The 20,370-nt window shown below is 38.1% G+C and overlaps 1 protein-coding gene across 1 annotated transcript in view; it reads right to left on the reverse strand.

The window, feature by feature from the left end:
• Positions 1–20,370, reverse strand: part of EYS (eyes shut homolog) — an 856,207-nt gene that overhangs the window by 282,971 nt on the left and 552,866 nt on the right. Inside the window, exons 31-32 of the mRNA XM_040553008.1 lie at positions 5,361–5,551; positions 3,554–3,645 (exon numbers count right to left, since the gene is read on the reverse strand). Of these exons, the coding sequence (XP_040408942.1) occupies positions 3,554–3,645; positions 5,361–5,551 (283 nt within the window). The remainder of the gene's footprint in view (positions 1–3,553; positions 3,646–5,360; positions 5,552–20,370) is intronic.

Raw genomic sequence — 20,370 nt, forward strand, 5'->3', positions numbered from 1 at the left:
TTTAATGAACGAAATGAAGATACTATTATTATCAGTACTGAAATGATTGTTATTCAAATGGAGCATAGTAGACCAAGAAAAGGACAAATTTCTAATATTGCAGATGCAGTGCGGCCTGTTTCTGCAATGCATGTTACTTTATCAACTTGTTTTGATGCCAAAGATTGAAGAAGACAAATATTAAGCAGTTAATGAAGGAGGTCTTATAATGGGTGGAATGAGAAGTTTGTGGTAGAAAATCCCCCGTATTGCCAGTGAGGTAACTGCATATTCTCAACTGGAACAAACACAAACTTCCAAGTGCTTCAATCTTTTTAACATTTTCTTTCCTCCACAGTGCCCTGCAAAAATCTAATCCCTGTGAGGTTTTGTCCATATCCAGATTTTCACTGTTGCATTTTCACATTCCTAAGAACACAAAACCCAAACAATCAGATAAGCAAGTTAAAAAAAAAAAAAAACCACAATGATTTTCATTAAAAACTAGACTTACTAAACAACTGCACTAGCTTACATACGAATCAGGACTCTTGGGCACTGTTCTCAGGCAAAGCTTGGCAACATGCTTGATTTAAACAACCAACACCGTATATAAAGACTTATCTGGGACAAAAAAGTGATATCCTATCCAAAATTATTAAGCTATCCAAGATCTGTGATGAAAATCTCCTACTGAATCTAATTTTATTCAATTGTTACAGCTGTAGCCACAATATTCTATCATCATGAAAAATTTATTTCAACAATGCTTCTATTTTACTTTCAGTATGAATATTCTGGTGAACTATGAAAACTGGATACAGTGTAGTGTCTGACAGTAATCTGCATGTTTATTTGCAAACATTAGAAGGTGTGACATTTATTTTATTCACACCAGCAATGACTTCTGAGGAATAAAGTAAGCAGTAAAATACTCTCCTGTAAGCAGAAAAGGAAGATATTATCATTAATTTTCACTGTATTTCATCTTGTACTACACAGCAGTGCTTTTGATTCTATTTTTTTCATTTAATATGATACTATAGAGGCAGTATATTCTTTGCAAGTTTAACTTCAGTAACTGAAATGCATTGCTTTTAGTGAATTTGGCAAAAATCTTTCCATCATAGGGCCACCTCAAAGGGGCTCCAAAGAATTTGGAATACTTTAATGAGAATGATCATGTTTCTTTCAACAACTAGTACAAGAACCATATATTTTTTTAATTATTATTACTCATGATATTTAGTCGTAATTCTCAACATCTGCAGAACAAAGAAGATCCCACATTGTGCATATACACTGTGTTACAGTAATCAGTAACTCCTACATTCCCATCCTGGCTTTGCCAACTTCCCACGTAGCGTTATTCAGAACTTAACTTTTTTATCTCACTGAAAGTCAATTTTGTGATGACTAAATAATGTTTGCAAAGCTCTAGGCAGCTGTTGAATAAGCTACTGCAATTTTCCACCAAAGTTATTTTAAGTTTTACTATACCTTATTATACCACAGTTGATTAAATTAAATGTTAAATTAATAAATAACACACGTTCCAAGAATGACCGTATCAAATCTAATTGTCAACAATACATTTTTGTTAGTAGAAACAAGCAGTGGATATTATACTTATCAGTTCAGAATATGTATTTGCTTAACTCGAGCACATGTGAAGACAAGCTAGATTAAAACAAGATGAAGCAACTTCTAACCAAATCCTTCTGACATCGGTAACATTAAGTTTTCAAACCCTAAAACAATTTCCAAAACCATTTCCAGTCCATTAGAGGGGGTCGAGTGATTAACAACTACTCAGCACACATGTTCTGAATCCCATTAATGTTATGCATTCCCTCTTTTTCAACATGACAGATCAGTTCAGCTCATCTTACCTGACCTGTCTTTTAATATTCACCATTCACTGCTTCCTTCTTAGGCTCAAAAGAAACACTGGAAATAAAAATGGGACTGTTTTTCTCTCCGGCTATTGACATGGACTGGTTTGAAGATTCAAGTTCTTTTCTGCTCAATGGAGTTTGTATTGGCTTTACATGGCAAGGTTTTGGTGGTGGGAGGCTGCAGTGGTGGCTTCTGTGAGAAGAATCCAGAAGCTGCCCCATGTCAGATAAGGGCCAGTTTCAGCGGGCTCCAAAGGGACCTGCTGCTGTCCAGAGCCGAGCCAATAAGCAATGTCGTTTGCGACTCTGGGAAAGCAGATTTAAGAAAGGGAAAAAAACCTGCTGGGCAACAGCAGCTGGGAGGGAGGAGTGAGAACCAGCCCTGCAGCCCCCAAGGTCAGTGCATCAGGAGGGCAGGAGGTGCTCCAGGCACGCAGCAGAACTTCCCCTGCAGCCTGTGGAGAGGCCCCTGGTGGAGCAGGCTGTCCCCCTACAGCCCATGGGTCCCACATGGAGCAGATCTCCACGCTGCAGCCCCCCTGTGGAGGAGCCCCCGGTGGAGCAGGTGGATGTGGCCTGGAGGAGGCTGCGGCCCATGGAGAGCCCCCACAGGAGCAGTTCCCGGGCCGGAGCTGCAGCCTGTGGAGAGGAGCCCACGCAGGAGCAGGGGGTCTGGGGGGAGCTGCCGCCCACATGTTGGGGACCCGTGCTGGAGCAGTTTGCTCCTGGGGGATGGACCCCGTGGTACGGAGCCATGTGGGAGCAGTTCTTGAAGAGCTGCTGCCTGTGGGCAGCCCGCGCAGGCTCAGTTCGGGAAGGACGGCATCCCGTGGGAGGGACCCGACGTGGAGCAGGGGCAGAGAGTGACTGTGAAGGAGCGGCAGAGATAAAGCGTCAGGGACTGACCACAGCCCCCATTCCTAGTTCCTCTGCGTCGCTTGGGAGGCGGAGGTGGAAGAGGGTGGGTGGGGGAAGGTGCTTTTAGTTTGTTTTCTTTGTTTCTCACTTTTCTAGCTTGTTAGTAATAGGCAATACATTTCTCTAATCTCCCTGTGCTGAGTCTGTTTTGCCCACGATGGTAATTGTTGAGTGATCTCCCTGTCTTTACCTCAACCCTTGAGCCCTTTTCATTGTATTTTCTCCCCCTTTCCCTTTGAAGACGAGGAGTGAGAGAGCAGTTGTGGTGGATATCAGCTGCCCAGCAAGGTAAAGCCACCACAGATTTGAACAAAAAAAAATCCATAAAATAGGTGCATTTACATCATGGTAGTTAATGCAGCCGTGAGTTTCAAGAATTACCATATCAGTTTTTTCTATTAGTCACATTTCATTGTCAGAAACTGAGCTTTTTCCTGGACTAGGTTTGGGCCTACTGCACAGTACCTTCCCTTCCTGAATGCTCATGTTTGTTATGCTACATGATAGAGAGGAAAATAAATTTATTTCCTTTAAGCACATTGCTGATGTGGTAAGCACTGTCCAACTGTACTATAGTTTGAAACACTCTGTCCAAGGATATGTCGTATTCCAGACTGCCATAGCATGATTTCATTGCACATATTCAGGTATCACTTATAGCTAACGAGATATAATGCCATTAGAATTAACTAACTGTCCAACCTAGATGATCTTTGAGGTAATTATAAACACAGACAACAGTAAAGTGTAACACTTACCTAATTTGCACTTTATACCAGTGTCCATCATCCACTCTATCTGTAGTTGTGATGTTTTTGACTTCTGCTGCTTCATTACATAGAAACTGGTACTACAGAACGGGAAAAAATGATTTTCTTACATTATTTCTAATAATTAAACAGCTACTGGCTTAGAAACTTAAAAAGAATGAATGGTTGCATAAAAACCTGAGGGATGTCATGCATATCAAGAAAAACTAATGTTTCATTAAAGATCTGGATCAGGAAATCTATCATAGCAGAAATATACAAGCACACATAAATGTTTCCTAGCCTGCATGAAAATGCTTTCATCATTGTGTATTTTGCAATCAGATTGTATTATTATTATAGACCTGATCTGCAAAGAAGTTGACCATCTGCAACCCAGATGAAATTAACATTGGCCATGGGTAAATTTTACTTACCATTTTATGGCCTCCTTACACTTCCAAACACGTAATGTAGCATGCAAGCCTGAGCATTTAGGAACACCATTTAATTTCCTATACTAATGTGAACAAGCACTTGATTTCATGGTTTGTCTACTTGTAATTGTAGCTTGATTGTGAGCTTAGAACCATTTGTTCATTGGGCTTTAAATCTACATTTAATTGACCAGTTTTGTGAATGATTAAGTGAATTCAATTAGTTTTAACATGGCACACTGGGATCTCTGAATAGATTTTTGTCAGTTAAAGTACTTTCATAGTTTATGGTGCTTATGATATGTTAGAAAAATATTTTTCTGCATCATTACTTTACCATGAATACAAGTAAGATGGACTTAAAGCCATCAACATTTTCTAAACCTTGGATAATGTCCTGCCCCAACTAATCTCACTTGTTCTGGATAAAGATAGTCACAATATAATAAAACACAGTAAATCACAATACAACAAAATAAAAAGTTATTTTGATTCTTTTCCTTATTATCTGCAATTTACACACCTTTTTTAGAATGACCATGTTCTTTACCACATGAAGCAAATACGCTGTTCTTAACAGTCATTTCACTATCCTTGTAAAAGAATATAATTACAGCCCAACTTTTGGAAATTTGTAATAAAAAAAAAAAAGAAGATCCATTAATGAGAAAAGTAACTTCTCTTAATATCTTCTTATACCTCTTCACAAATGCAAGTTCTATTTCTTTCTCAGAAAAGAGAGAGTAATTTGCCAAAGGTAAAGATGTACTGGAACATACACTTTACTCCTTAATGTCTATAAACAAATGTATTTCTATTTATTTGTCCACAAAAGCCAGGCAAATCCTGTGAAACTATGAATTAACATGACAGATCAAGTAAAAGGTTTCTACTCAGACCCAAACGGTGAGGAGGTTAGTCTCTCTTCCCTTACACAGTAAATTTTCCTATGCAAAATTCACTCAGTTCCATAGCCTCTTCCCTTAAAAAAATTATAATGAACTTGCACATGAGGAGGTTCAGTAAGCTTAGGCTTTCTATGTAAGATAATGAGAAAAAATCTGTTCTTTATTTTTGTCTTTTAATGTGTACATTTTCTATGAGACATTGCAGTTATTATCACTATTCAGTTGTACTCAAGCACCACCTCTTGTAAGACATATTAATCTTGTCAGACATGATTTTGTCCTACCACATGAAAAGTCTGACAATTATTTTCCTTAAAACAGTAAAGAATCTCAAGAACTTCTATAGCACATATGATCTTCTACAGTAGGAAACAGAATGAAATGTATATATTAAAATATATATATTAAAATTTTGCTATAAATCCCAAATTTTACTTCCATCTCCTTCAGCAGAATATTTTGGTGCCTTACCTGTAAGGTGCCATGTCTGATGAAAAGCTGAATTAAAAACCGTCCTATTGTTTCTGGGCTCTGATCAATATACAGGAGGAGTCCATGAGGATCATGGGTCTTAAATTCCAAGTGGATGAAGTTTAGTATGTTGAAATGCAAGCCTTGAAATTCCAGGTAAGAATCACCGTAATAGCGAGCATAACTAAAATCTGTAAATGGAATTTTGAGAGATATAATAAGAGGCTACAAAGACATTTTTCCTCTTGCATTCTTATTCTGCTAATGGTAGCAAAGATAAAGGCTACTCTTTTACATCTGTCAAGCAGATAGATATGAATCTGAAAAACTATTACTTTTCTTCTTTCAAAGACTAATGCTGACAATTTTTAAAACTGGACATAAAGTTTTATATTAACCAGGCAACTAGGATCAGTGCCTGAAAGGAAAGGCTCTGAAGCTGATGGCACTCGGAACATATCTGGCAGCACAGAAGTATCTTTTCAACAGAATCTTTGGTTCCTGCATAAGCCAAGAGAAGTTATTCACAGTTTTTGATGCAAAAATGAAGGAGTTTGAAAGCCTTTGCAGAAACCACATGGTATTTTATTTCTTTCTTTCTCTTCCCCTTCCTTCCTTCCTATTTATTTTTTTCCCCTTTCCCTTCCCCTTTCACTGTTTGTGTTTTCACAAGAACAGGGTGTTCAACATGCACATATGCACCCGTACAAATGTGCATAAATACATACATGCACTTAGCTTTTTTACTTGCCAATATTTGCAGTGAACCTCAAATCACTACATTTATCTGCTCGTAAGGAATTAAAAAATGCATCCTCTTCCACACGTGACACAAAAGAAGTTTAGTTGTTTAGTAGTTTTGTTTTAATACAACTATAATATTTTGATTTTGCACAAGCAGAAATATGCTATAGTCTCACTTGAAGAATCACATAACATACAATTACTTGCTTGATCAACTTTATGAGACTGTTACAAATTTAAAGGTATATTAACAATTCGCCAATTTTGTTAAAAGTCAGTGCAACAATATGAACCTAGATACAATGCATAGCATGTAATAAGTGAATGATTCTATTTTACTTGGCTCACATTTCACTGAATATTCTATAGAGTGATTCTGAGTATCTTTAAAGGTAACAAATCCCATTTCTGTTTTCCAAAACAGGCAAAATTTCAATCTGCTTGGATACTGAGTCCAACAGCAAATACGTTACTACATAAGTTTAAATTCTGAACATCAATGATACTAGAATAAATTACAAACTACCAATATTGCCCTCTTGTATATCACTGTAAATATATGATGTTTTTTTCTTTTCATGACTTTTCAGAAAGCTATTTACAAATTTGAGTTCAGAGACACTGAACCAAGTAGTCAAATCTGTAGTCAAATCCTGACCAAAGCTCTTAAAGAAAATTGCAGAAAGATGTGAAAAAGAAACAGCAACAAAACAGTGATATACGTACACATACAATATACAATAAAAGAAACAAAAAATGTCAAGCAACGCCAGTCAATGACCAGTGATGAAAAAAGACTTCATAATCTTGAGTGTATATTATCTTTAAATTTCTGTTTTGAAATATCAGCCTGTATCTGTAAATTTCAGAAAACCCAATGAAAAAAAAAAAAAAGAAAAAAAAACTGCACAGAAAACACCCTCCATTTTATAGACAGAACAAATCCTCTAAAAAGCGCAGACACAGCTTTAGAGGATTACCTTCAGTCCCCACCCATTATTTGCGTGCCTTCCTGAGTTGTAAATCTTCCCCTCGTTCCATTTGCCCTAAATGCCCCTGCACATGGTTTTGCTCCTCCCATGGAACCCTTCATTTATCCGCACACTTCTGAAATATTGATATCCAACCACGTCTTTTTCTTGACTCCACTTAGGAGACCAGCTTGGCTGAAGAACAGCAAAGTTGCACAGAGCATCTCTTTCCTGCAGTCCTCATTCCTTAATTTTTTTTTTTTTTTTTTTTTTTGGTGCAGTGTTCAGCAAAGCAGGTCAAAATTATGTCTCTTCTCTGATGTTCTGCTGATGCAAGGCATCTGATCACCTAGAAAGCTGTACAGGGAAGTAAAATCTGTATATTGTGGGCAGAATAAAAAAAGACAGGGAGAGAGCAAAGCCGTTTATTTACTCATGGTTCCTGAAGCTATATCACAGCTCTGGTAACTGAGGTCATAACTGGATTATCTACTAAATTCCAAGAAGGACTGAATAAACGGGAGCTAGTGGTGTCTACCTTTAGCTTTGTATGAATAATTATAATAGGTACACAGAGCACTGCAGAAAAAAAAAAAAAAAAAAAAAAAAAAAAAGCTTTATTCTCCCTGACATCCACATCCTTTTGTCTTCCTATGGCCACAAATGACACTGCCTTGTAAAGCAATACACTCCATTATTCAGTGGATTTAGGGCCAGTTTGGCTTCTTACGGGAAATATATTTATGGTGCAAACCAGAAAGCTTTTTAAAGGAAGCAGCTCAGTAGTTAAATTGTTGAAACAGTGCTCCATGTCCATAAATATGGAAGGAGTTAATGAGAGAAAGCACTGAAAACTATTTAGCAGGCTACAGGTTTTTTTTTGAAACCAATAAAAATGTGCTACTTGAATCACAAATGGCTTCATACCTTCACACAATAGCTATTAAAAAACCACCCCTGTGGTTTTACCTATAAGGATTGTTACATTATTTGTAACAATACACAATCTCTTTTCATAGAACATAAGCTTTGCTTATAATCCTCCCACTACACTTAAATGCAGCTTTTTCGTTTGACCTCCAGAACTGGCTTCCTAGATCGTTATTTGTCCTAAAGCAGAGTGCTCATCACCCAACCCTTTCAAAGAAAAAAAAAAAAAAAAGAAATTGAAGCTGCATTTTATCTTTAACTCTGAATGTCTAACATTTGCTCTCCTAAGAAACAGGAAAGCCCTTTGGCCTACAAAATCTTTTCGGTTGTAGCTTGTTCCCCTGTGTACGTACAGCTCTCCACTTTTTTATGTTTACCTGAATTCACATTAAAATCAGAATGTTAAAAGGTTTCAGACCTAACCATAACAGTAAGCATCTACACAGTTCTGCAAGCCAGCTGACTGGCAATCTTCATTAATTCTTGCCAGTATCTACTGGATTTCCTCACTTCCAGTGAGCTTTGGCAGCCGAAGCTTCAGAATAGAGAGCTTCAAATTTAACACCTGAGTTAAACAAGTGTAGATCCTGTTTTTTTAAAGGCAGGCAGAAATAATCAAAGATTTTAATATGCTCATTAGCCTATCCTATTGTATGGTGGGGCTTCAGTGTCTGGATATTTCTAATGTCTAATGCATACTCCGCAGCTTGCATGGGTTCAGTCACAGAAGGATTCCTGTTAACATCTTCCTTCTTTCTACTGCTTTTCTCTTTTGTCATGTTCCACCTTAGGATAAAACACTCTTATGCAAGCTATTGTTTTTCCCTTTTCATGGACACATCTTCTATATCATTTACTATTCTTTGAATTAGAAATACCTTATAACATTCAAAGAGAAGCACCTGTGGGAAGGACTCTCTCACGAAAAATATGAACAATTAATTTCCTACTTGGAAATGTTATTTATTTTTCATAAAGAATGAAAAGAAGGAAAGAAGCAACCAAGATAAACAGCAGAATTGCAACCCTGGACTCAGAAGAATGTATTTTAGTCTTTCTGGGGATCTTTCTGGCAGAATCCCATCAGAAACTGCCCTTGAGGGCAAAGAGGCTCAGGAGAGCTGACTAATCCTCCTCAGAGCACAAGAAAGGAAACACACAGAGCTGGAAGCAGAGACAGGCTGCTTGGAAGGAATATGAGACCAGGAATATGGGGAGTCAGGAAAAACAAGGCTCGAGTTGAAACTAGCAAAGGATGTGAAGGGCGATAAGAAAGGCTTCTGCAAGTACATCGGTAGCAAAACGAAGGCTGTGTGGGCCCACTGTTCAGTAGGACCTAGTGAAAAACAGTAGGAAAAAGGTTGAGGTACTCAGTTTGCCTTAGTTTTCACTGGTAAGGCTTGTTCCCCTGCCTCTCAGGTCCCTCCCAGCAGAGTTTGCAGAGTAAAGCAGTACCCACAGTTGAAGAAGAAAGTTAGACCTGACGTAACCCACTTGGACATGGCCAGGTCTGTGGTATGCGATGCCATACATACACAGGTGTTAAAGGAGCTGTCTGATGTCACTGCAAGGTGGTTCTCTACTATCTTTGAGAGGTCACAGCAGTCAGTGGAGACTCCTGATGACTGGAAAAAGGCAGACATCGCACCTGTCTTGGAGAAGGACGATTCAGAGAACTATAGGCCAGTCAGCCTAACCACGCTCCCCAGTGAGGTTATGGAGCAAATGTTTTTAAAAGCCATTTCCTAACATGTGAAAGACAAGAAGGTGTTTGGGAGCAGCCAGCATGGGTTTACCCAGGCCAAATCATGTCTGGTCAACCTCACTGCTTGCTACGATGAGAGGAATAAATCCATTAAAGACATTTTTCCTGCCAAGGGACTGAAGCTGTACCAGTACAGCACTGTAAGAAACCGCCATTATACATGAAGTAGAAGTTGCAAGCTGTAGTGAGAATCAATATCCTGTAAACTGTGGCAAAATAAATTGATTTGCAGGATATTATAAATTGGCTTGCATATCGTGAAACTACTGACAACAAAAAGATTGCCAACACCGTAAAGTATGAATTTAACTCAAACCAATGCTGGTATAGGACAGATAACCAGCTCGACCACTGACACTTCATATGAAGAAAAGAGCAGTACAAACACTGCAAAGAACTGCAGATGGTAAGTCAGGTAAAACATCATTATATTTCAATAGCCCTCCCCACCATTTCCTTCTCCTATGAGTATTCATACACAGCACTCTTTTAATTTACAAGAATACCTACAGAACGTTGAAGTTCAACAAATATTTTTTGTGAACATATTCTTGAGGAAATTAGTGGTGGTAATAATTCTGCAATTACCATGAAAGTATTTTTTTCATTTTTAAGTTTTAAATATGTCCTCAGCCCTATAATTAGAATGGCAGAAGAAAAACTCAGCCAAAATACTTTGCTATGAAACTCTATCTCTGGGTTTATTTCTTCACTTTCTGACAAACATTGAAAATACATGAAAAAAAACATATTTTATTGGTGTTAAATTATCTTGAAGTTGAAAATTGAAAAAGGAAGGGGGAGATTTTTATAACCAGTCTCTCTTAGTGGTTAAAACCACTTAGCGGGACTTCCATTTCTGACTGAAATTTATGTCTTCAATAAAATATTTTTTATTTTCTATTTTTATATTATACATTATTTTTTAATTATGCATTATACAATATGGTGTTCCTGCCCATGGCAAGAGGGTTGGAACTAGATGATCTTTAAAGGTCCCTTCCAACCTAAAGCATTCTATGATTTTATGATTATTATTCTGCACCCTGGCGAAGATTTTCAAACAATGACTCCGACTACTGTCAATTATAGTTAAATATTTTATCAAAACTACAGTGTACCCAAGCTTTGCGCTTAATACTTTAAAATAATTTCAATTCATTACTTCTAAATAATTTCAAACATTAAACTGCTGTTATCAGTTCCTTCATTCTCTCTTTTTACTCTGCAATTGTGCTTGCAGCTAGATCACATTTGATAATGGGAATTCAGTTTCTCTGGAAGCATACTACTTTCTCTATACTAACTGGTATGCATGGTTTTAATGATGTGCCTTGATGGCATTTCAACCACTGCTGAAGGTTTCCACACCCAAAAAAGATTCACAGAAGGAAAAAAAAAGTGTCATGGTGTTTATGATGAAGATGAGAAGCCTTTCGGGAAGGCTTCAGGGTGATGTGACAGCAGCCTTTCAATACCTACAAGGAGGTCATGGAGGAGACAGAGTCAGGCTCTTTATAGACATGAATGGCAAGAGACACTGCTCTTAAATGGAAACAGGCAACTTACCACAGTAGAGACATGCTTGCTGTCATAACTGTAAAGAGTTCATGCTTCCCTACTTTTGTAAACTCTGACAGAATGTAAAAGCAGGGTGAATGGATAAAATTAGTGGTATGATGCCTTTCTTCTACCTCTTTTAGAGCCTCCTGTCTCAGGTAGGCTATGCAAGTAGCAGTGTTTTCAGTTTACTCTTCGTATGCTGAATATACATTAGCTTTCATTTCTTAACATTTCTATGTTTTATCTCCAAAAACTACATTTCTTTGAGGTTTTGTATTTAATGAGTCATGTTAATCACTCTCTTTTACATTCTAAGATGGGGTCAATCATTCCAATGAGTCCTGGAGGACAGCCACAACAAAATCCATAACCTTTATTATTATAATTATTTTCCTTAAATACAGTAACTTACTTTGTATTTGCAAAGAGTACTTTAAAGGTTTTAGTTTATTTTCAAATGAGTCTCATATTCTTCCAAATATTTTGTCTTTTCAGCTGAAATACCTTAAAGACAGAACAGAGCAATGATTTCCAAACAGTATTTCTGTTTCCAGATGCATTGCTATTTCACTGTGATATGCCTCACCTTCGGTTCCAGATAGCATACCCACAGTTACAGTGAACCTGTGTTTTATTCTGTCAGAGAAGTCCGTGCTGCGTGACTAGCAGAGAATTATAACTATGTTTTTCTCTCAAAGTTGAAATGCTCTCTAATGTGGCATGCTAGACAACAATGAAATGTGGTTAACATGCAGAACTGTTGCCAGTGCAGCCCATAAGCAGCTTTCAAGCAAAGAAAAACAACAGTTATGAATAAACCTTCTTTACTGTTCCTTTGTCATGATTACACAGAGCTACAGATATGAGTAGACTGCAAAATTCTTCTGAAAGGGAAACACGGCTCTTTTAGAGCTCCTGTAATTTATATTGTCTATACTTCAAGCCTAAACGCGCACAAACACATATGTGTAAGTCAGCTGCCTTAAACATATGGAAATTCAGATCCTAAAAAACATGAAGTTCCTTCCCTTTTCCTGCAATTATTGTATAGCTTTCCTTTTCTCATGCATGCATCATTCATACCCATCCATATCTTGATCCTTAACTCCTTCAGGTTGAAAAGTCAGTCTGTTACTCACACGAAAACCCATACCTCTGTCAGCTGTTTGTAGTGAGATCTGCACTTACTCCTCCTGTACACCCCTTAAAAGGGAACAACTGGCTGCATTTGCTATTATTTTCAGTTCTCCTCCATTCTGTTCAAGAGTTAAAAAGTACAGTTGGAAACAAACAACAAAAAATCTATACATACAAGATTTTTTTACACATTTTTAAAATGATTTTTTCTTTTGTAATAAAAGAGAAATCTCAATGAGTATGGGTCATATGAAATACAACTATAAAATGCATAAAACACATGCTTTTCCTAAATCCCTTGTGAAGGAGGAAAAAAAGTTTCCTTTAAGCGATTCTGAATTTTTAACATAAAAGAAAACCCACTGAGCACCAGGAAATAGTTTTGTATTTGTTCCTTTCGGATGACTCACATGGACCCATAAAAGAAGTTGTGAAGATCAGCTGCCTATGGACAGGAACGGATGGGACTGTATGGTATGTGCCAGTGAAAGGTTTGTGCTCCAACCATCTTTCAAAAGTATAACTTTAATGAGCCTCTTTCAAAATAAATAGAAATCAGATGTACTTTTTTTTCCATCAGTATAACGGTTTGGAGAGCACCCGTGCCTTTATTATTGTTGAATTCAAAGAATTCCCGAATTACTTTGAGATTATTTCAGGATGATATTCATGAAAGACACTCAATCTTAATGCCTACGGTGAACCTCCCTGTTTCCATTGATTTCCATTCCAATTTTATTGATGTCTACATTCTGGCAGCCAAACTGAAAGCCATTTGCAGATGCCAGTCTCTACACTTTCGATTCAACTTTTTTCCAGAATCACCTAGAGCAGGTAAATTACGGCTACGAACTGCATTGCCAGAACAATTATAACTACACTGTGTTTCTGGAAATAGTAGTTTGCAATTTGTGCAGATAATGTATATGTTTATTTCAATACTTAAAACTCAATATTTATGCTCTTGCAAGGTGAGTCACCCTATGTTTATGCGAGGCAACCTACTTCTACTGCTGTTACTTGCCTTTGAGCAATGCTTTAATTGCCAGTTTTGCCTACTTACTGTTAGATGCCAAATTTCCTCTGCCTCTTTTGCACTCAAACATCTATCAGGGCCTAGTATAGTATCTTCTCCTGAGTTTAGAAAACCCTTGTTAGGGTTCTGTGCCAAAGCATCTTTTGGTATATTCCACTGCTATTTAAATTTGACCAATAGAAATGTTTTCTCTAAAATCAAGACTACTAAAGATTGCTATACAGAACATCAACTTGCCCAATGCACTCGAAAATCCTCACGGATTTCTTGTCTGTATTTACCACTGAGAGTGGCATATTAAATGCTTTTCCTGCTACTGTCACTGATAAATGAATTCCACCAATAATTCAACCAGAAAATGCAAATGTACTACTATACAATAGCAAAAAAATCCAATATTAAAAAAAAAAAAGAAGAAGAAGAAATCAGGATAATATATATGTAACACAGCTTATCTAAATTCAAGGTTTACAAGAATGAGAGCATAATAAAAACTGAGGCATTTATTCTGGTGGATTCTAATACTAAAAGCACTGAAAATGTCTACAGATGAAGATGAGCATGAAAATCCTGGATGTTTCAACCATCTGCTTTAATTTTGGACCCTGCTCACTCTCACTCATTCTTTGAAGAAGTATTTTTCTGTCTACAAATAAATGCACAATTATTTTCTGGAAAAGAACAGTTTATACATGCAGCAAGAGCTGTGAATGCTTATATATATTGGAGTGAATTATCTGATAGTGTCTTATTTTTTTTCTTAATTGTGAATATAAAACAGTTAATAAACTAGTTGATTACTGGGCATTTAAAAATAATCATTTCCTCACACGTGTTCACATATATATTGACTGCCAAGAGTTGAGAAGATTGTGAGTCCTGGCCACTCCCTAGACTCAGGGACAGGAGGGGCAGGTTCTTCTAATAGTGAGCCATTTAAATTATATAAGGCATGTGGGATGCAATTAGTGCAGGAATTTAATTTTATTATTATTATTAAAGTTTAAATATAAAGTATAAATAGTTCCTTGTAATGCTCAAACATGGATTTTGACATTAAATACAATGCAGGTCTAGATCTATTAATTGTTAGTTTAGTGGGAGGAACTGAGGCTTTTGTGCCTGCTGCCTAGCAGTCTTTCCCCATAAGAGATTTTTCAGCCTGTTGGCTAGCTCAACAACACACAGGTAATGGAGAGAGCTGTTATGTTTTAGTGCAATCAGGATTCAGTGAAGGTATAAAAACACATATATATAAAATCAGGAATAACTCAGCTGTGTGTAGTTCTATTTCCACTAAAGCCTGTGTTGTTTCTTTCCTTTTAGATGTACCATAAAGGACAGAGAGAGGATCAAGTATTATAGCAGAAATCAGGAGCAGCTCTTACCTTGAAGATAATAGGGCTGGCTCTCAGCAGAATTTCACAAGCCTTGGTAAAATCTTTCCCTCCTGCCCTCCCTAGCACACAGTGCAGGCAGCTGGCATGCAGCCACCACCAAGCCCAGAGCTGCTGCTCCCACGTTGATAATCCCCACAGCCAGAAGGCATCAGAGCCACCACCGGGTGAGAAGCAGGTGTATCTATAGAAATCAAGCTTCTTTATTTCCCCTACTCATAAACCAACTTGCTCTTTTCAGTCTGTTACAACTAGACTTTGAACAAACAGAACCGAACTAATTTTAACAGCTTAGCAACTATTTTAAAAATTCTAACCAATGTCAGTGGTCACAGAAACAAATAAACCAACTGTGAAGGAGCTGCGTGGACTGTCTGACTATGGGTGTTGTATGAAAGTGGCACTCATGAAATGCCATAACATTCTGTATTCTATGCATTTACTTGAGAATGCATGCATGGTATAGCAGAATGATAACTCCCTATGAATAATTTCTTCTCTCAGTCGCAGATCTTCACAGATCCAATATTTTGACTTGGCATTTCAGCTTGAATTTGGTTAACGCCACACTAGTATGGGAGAAGTGATATTCTTGAGAAAAGTATTCTCAAGAGTGTGCTTCTTCCTGTGGAAGTTTATTCAGGAAATTCTCCTGGAGTCCTACAATTAAAACTATGCTCATCCTGGAAAACTTCTCTCGCAGTCACAGATTAAATCCTCTGGCAAGATGGCACTGCATGGCTCGCACAGTAGCTATGTTTACTTCTCATAATTTACACTAATTACTTTTACCTGTTAATGGTAGACACCTCACTAAGCTGACAGCTAAGTTTTATGTGCTCTGTATTTATAAATAAACGCACTGTATTTACTGCAATTGCAACTCTGCACAAGCTCCTGTATGCCCTATGTGGTTAGCCAGTGTTGTAATTAAATTGGTCAAACACACCTCTCTCTTCAGCATGCCTTGTCTGGGTCACTGCTGTGTGCCACCTCTCAAAATGGAGCCAAAACTTACTGGGCAAGAACATCAGCCGCAGAATCTGTCTTTATTTTGGACACAGGGATGTGAAAGGAGTAGCAGCTGAAGCTGCACCTTTAGACACAGATATTAGTCACAGTAGTGCCCTACCAAGCTGTCTTTTACAAATAAGGCTGATGCTATTGATCCTAAGCCACAGTGCTCTAAAATAATTCACCTCACCTGGTGAAGATGTGACTGCCTCTACTAAAATCTTACATATAGTATTGAGTTTAGTCTGTCTGTATTTCTCTGCTTTCCTTTCCCCCAAACCGCTTTGCAGTGCAAATATGTGGCTGTCTTACAAAAGAAATACTAAGGCACTCAATTGAAAATGTGGTGAGCCTGATTCCGACTTCCCTCATCAACCTATGTCAAGTAGCAGAAGCCCGCAGGCTGTCTGGTGTGCTCGGATGTGTTTTATCCCCACTTAACTTGTGAATTCTAATGAAGACCTGCATGCATGCGAAACATTGACAAAAGTCACTTGGTGAATGTTAAAAGCATTCTTTCATCATTCACAGTATTAACTTCCTCAGTGATGTCCAATAGTGGAGGTATAAGATAGATGAACACAACATTGTATTTTCTGTTTCATTTTCTAAGTCACAGTGGTCCAGGGTCTGCTAATGTAACAAGCACTAACGAAACAAATGCTGTCATGAATATTTAAGAATATAAGTAAGGAATGAATCATTAATAACACTACAGACCAATGTCACACCACATAAAACTCAGTGAATGTTTTGAAGGTCACACAAATGGAACTCTGATTAAAACCAAGATCAGGAAATTTGGTGGATATTATTTATGACACATAACCTATTAGAGAAAACCAAAACTCAAAACATAAAATATACGATTCATAAATTATAGAGCCAAAGGGGTCCCAGATCTCCCCTCTTGCTTTGCATGCAATCTTGTCACTTGCAACATGTAAGTACAAAATTCTTATTTGATAGCTTTTTAATATGGCAACTGGCAGCTCAAAGGATGTGGAAGATGCAAAATGATAGTGGTGTTTGGGTAATTTATTTCAAAATATACATTTAATGCAATTTCTATGCTGAAAAATTTAAGTTCGGAGTTGGAGCTACAGATTAAGCACTGCAGAATAATTTCCCCATGTAGAAGAACTCACGGTGCTAAAGGAAGACTTCACAGAAATTTTCTGCAGCAAAGATTTCACATGAATCATAAAGATTAAAGTGTGCAGATACAGGACATCTTCCAAAATAACTATGTGTATCAAATTTGTCTGTGGTAATGAAGAAGCTAATTCATGTTGCTTCTGAGTAAATGTATTTGTTAATATTATGGTTGACTAGTATCCTTGGTGTAAGTGCAGGTTGGAATCTGAAGAAACTATATTGTGGTTGGGATAGAGGGTTTCTAAACAAGTATTTGGGGAGATTTTCGCACTTTTGATCATAATATAAACAGAAAGCTAGCAGCAAACCTAACTGAGAGGACAAGGCTTAATGAGATTAAGTGGCTTAGAAAATATTAGCTAGATGTGAGATACAATATTTGGTTATGTTACAAAGACATGCATTTATATGGGAAAATTTTCCAATAGAAAAGAAGATCTAAGGACAACAACAAAAGCTGGAAATATTGGTAACATTTAGAATAGATCCAAGAACATGTATGGAGCAAAGAAGATGCTGGTGGAAGATAAAACAACCACATCCATACATGTATGCCAGATAAACTAGGAAGACATTGTGATTCAGATAAGCATGCAACAGTAAGGAAAAGACAGGAAAGGATCCCAGCTAGTAAGAGAGAGAGTAGAGAGCAGAAACCAGGAATGAGATGCAATACCAGCAAAGTCACTAATGCAAGCAGGGAGGAAGGTAAGTGTTAAGAGCTTCCCTCTAAAGAAGAATATGGATGGTGTTTCTGAAACTATGAAAAAGAAAAGGCAGGATTATCTGCGATCAGAACTGTGATCAGGTGAAAGCTTACGTAAAGTGTTTACACTATCTGGCAATCTGCAACAGCAGGAGCACTGACTTAGTATGTAAAGGTCCTTGCCAGCCTTCTGATTCTGTCTGCACTGAAGTACAGTGAGATAAGCAGGGATAGATTTGGATTTCACGTTACAAAACAGCAGTAGTTCTCCTCACATTGATGGAAAGCTGTTGACTATTCCACAACTACAAGGACAAATCATAATCAGCTTTCACTTATTCACCAATTCACTTACAAAGCAAATCTACTCAGGTCCTCTGTAACTTTAACAAAATAATCTCTTTCAATTACTAGTTTATCACCTGTAATGGGTCTGGCTGGGATAGCCAGGAAGACCCTGCAGCCAGCACAGAAGACACTGCAGAGCCAACAACAGGGCAACTTCACAAGGAACCGGGCAAGTGCAGTAATGACTTGAGCTAAGCTGGCACTGGCATCCAAAAATCTTGCTCTGCTTGTCCTGAGTGACCGCTTTGGCAGATGAAGCCTGAATCATCAACAGTTCTTATCGACATTTGTGGGGAGGCCTATAGAATGGAAAGAAGTACCTATATATATATATATCTGGTAAAGGACAGGGAACAGTGGTGATTGCGATACCTGTATACTAAAGTAGGTGGTACTTGGGTGTGACACATGTTATGGAATAAGGGGTGGAGGTTGTACTGGGTCTGGTTGTGACAGAGTTAACTTTCCCTGCAGCAGCCCATGAAGCGCTGTGCTCTGCCCTTGTAGCTAGAACAGCACTGGTATCACACCAGTGTTGTGTCTATCGCTGCACAATACTGGCACTGCATCAGGACTCCCTCCAAGCCCCCAAGAGCCAGCAGGCTGGGGGTGGGCAAGAGGTGGGGAGGGGACATCACCAGGGCAGCTGACCTAAACCGAACAAAGGGATATTCCATACCATGTGGTGTCACACTCAGCAATAAAAGGTGGGAAAGGGGAAGGAGAGGGGGGGGCTCTTGTTACGAAGACGTCTGTCCTCCCAAATGACTGCTACGTGTATTGAGGCCCTGCTTCCTGGGACGTGGCTGAACATTGCTCATTGACGGGAAGTAGAGAGTAACTTTTCTCTCTGTCTGTGCTTCTACATGGCCTTTGCTCACTTTTTATCTTCTTCCTCTTTCTCTTCCATTTAATTAAATTCTCCTTATCTCAACCCATGAGCCCTTTTTTTTCCTCTTTCCAGCATACTTTCTTCTCCCCCCAACTTCTTTTGAGGAGGGGGAGTGAGTGAGCAGTTGTGGTGGGCTTTGGCTGCCCAGCAGGGTAAAGCCACCACATCAGCAAATTCCCTATGGATTTGAAAGGTTGTTCTGCTCAAAAATGTTGCTACAGCACCAAATGGCAAAGAGAGAGAAAAAGAAAACGAACACTTATTTATGTTTGAGTCATACTGAAGTACAGCAGGGGTTGAGAATGTTAGCATCAATTAAAGCGATCACCTGGCCAGGGGCTGGGCTGTCTAACTTATCCATACAAAAGCTGGAAAGTAGCTCGATACCATACCGTCTGGTTAAATGGGACTTTAACCAATGGAGGGGAATGCCCAGCGGGAAGCTCACCCCCATCGCAAGACAGCTTTCTAAAAGAAAGGGAAGAAAACACTGCAAATTCTTCTGCAGATACTAGGTGGCCATCTAATATTAGTCACTTATACACTGGAGAATTTGTAATGTCTGTATGGAAGGTGTGTTGCCCATGAAGACAGGTGGAGTTTGGAATTTTTCATTTAGTTTTACAAACCTCCGTGAATCCGAGCAGCAGGGCCACTACAACTGCAAGCCTGCTTTAAGAAGAGGCACTTAGTGTGGTGAGTTGAATGGACCAGATGCTTGTAATTTCAAGTCGTGTACTTCCTAATATGCCAGCCCACTTTCAAGAAAAATCTAGGATATCAGTAAGCTGGTTACAGAGGAATCGCTGTTTCAGCTTTATCGTTATTCCTTTTAAGTCTTTATATCACTTTCCATCTATGATTGTTTATATTACTGTTTATATTATATGATATTTAGTAGATAAACCAGTATATTTTCTACATCTTGTGCATATTTAAAAACAAACAGACTGTGTGTTTATCTTCTAACAAGAAAATAATCTTTGTAAACAGGGAGAATGTAATGTCACCTTACCTGCTTCTGACAGGTACTCCACGAGACGTAAACATGAAGACAGAAATATTTGAGGAATTTAAGGAAGCACAAAGGTACGAAATTACAGTTTGCACAGGAACTGGAAATAGTCACATCTCACAGCCAACCCCACCCAGAAATCTTTTTTCTTAGTTGCTGTTGCTCAATTTTCTGCCCAATGTGGCAATATGTCAGGCACTTCCATCTAACTGTACTTGTTAATTCTCACAGAAATCTAAAATTCATCTCAGGTAAGACCAGTGCTTACCTGTCCTACATAAAACACCATTTAAAAATGAATAAATAAATAAATAAATCCTGACATGCTTAAATA

This window comes from Cygnus olor, chromosome 3 (assembly GCF_009769625.2).
Source record: "Cygnus olor isolate bCygOlo1 chromosome 3, bCygOlo1.pri.v2, whole genome shotgun sequence".
NCBI classification, from domain to species: Eukaryota; Metazoa; Chordata; class Aves; order Anseriformes; family Anatidae; genus Cygnus; species Cygnus olor.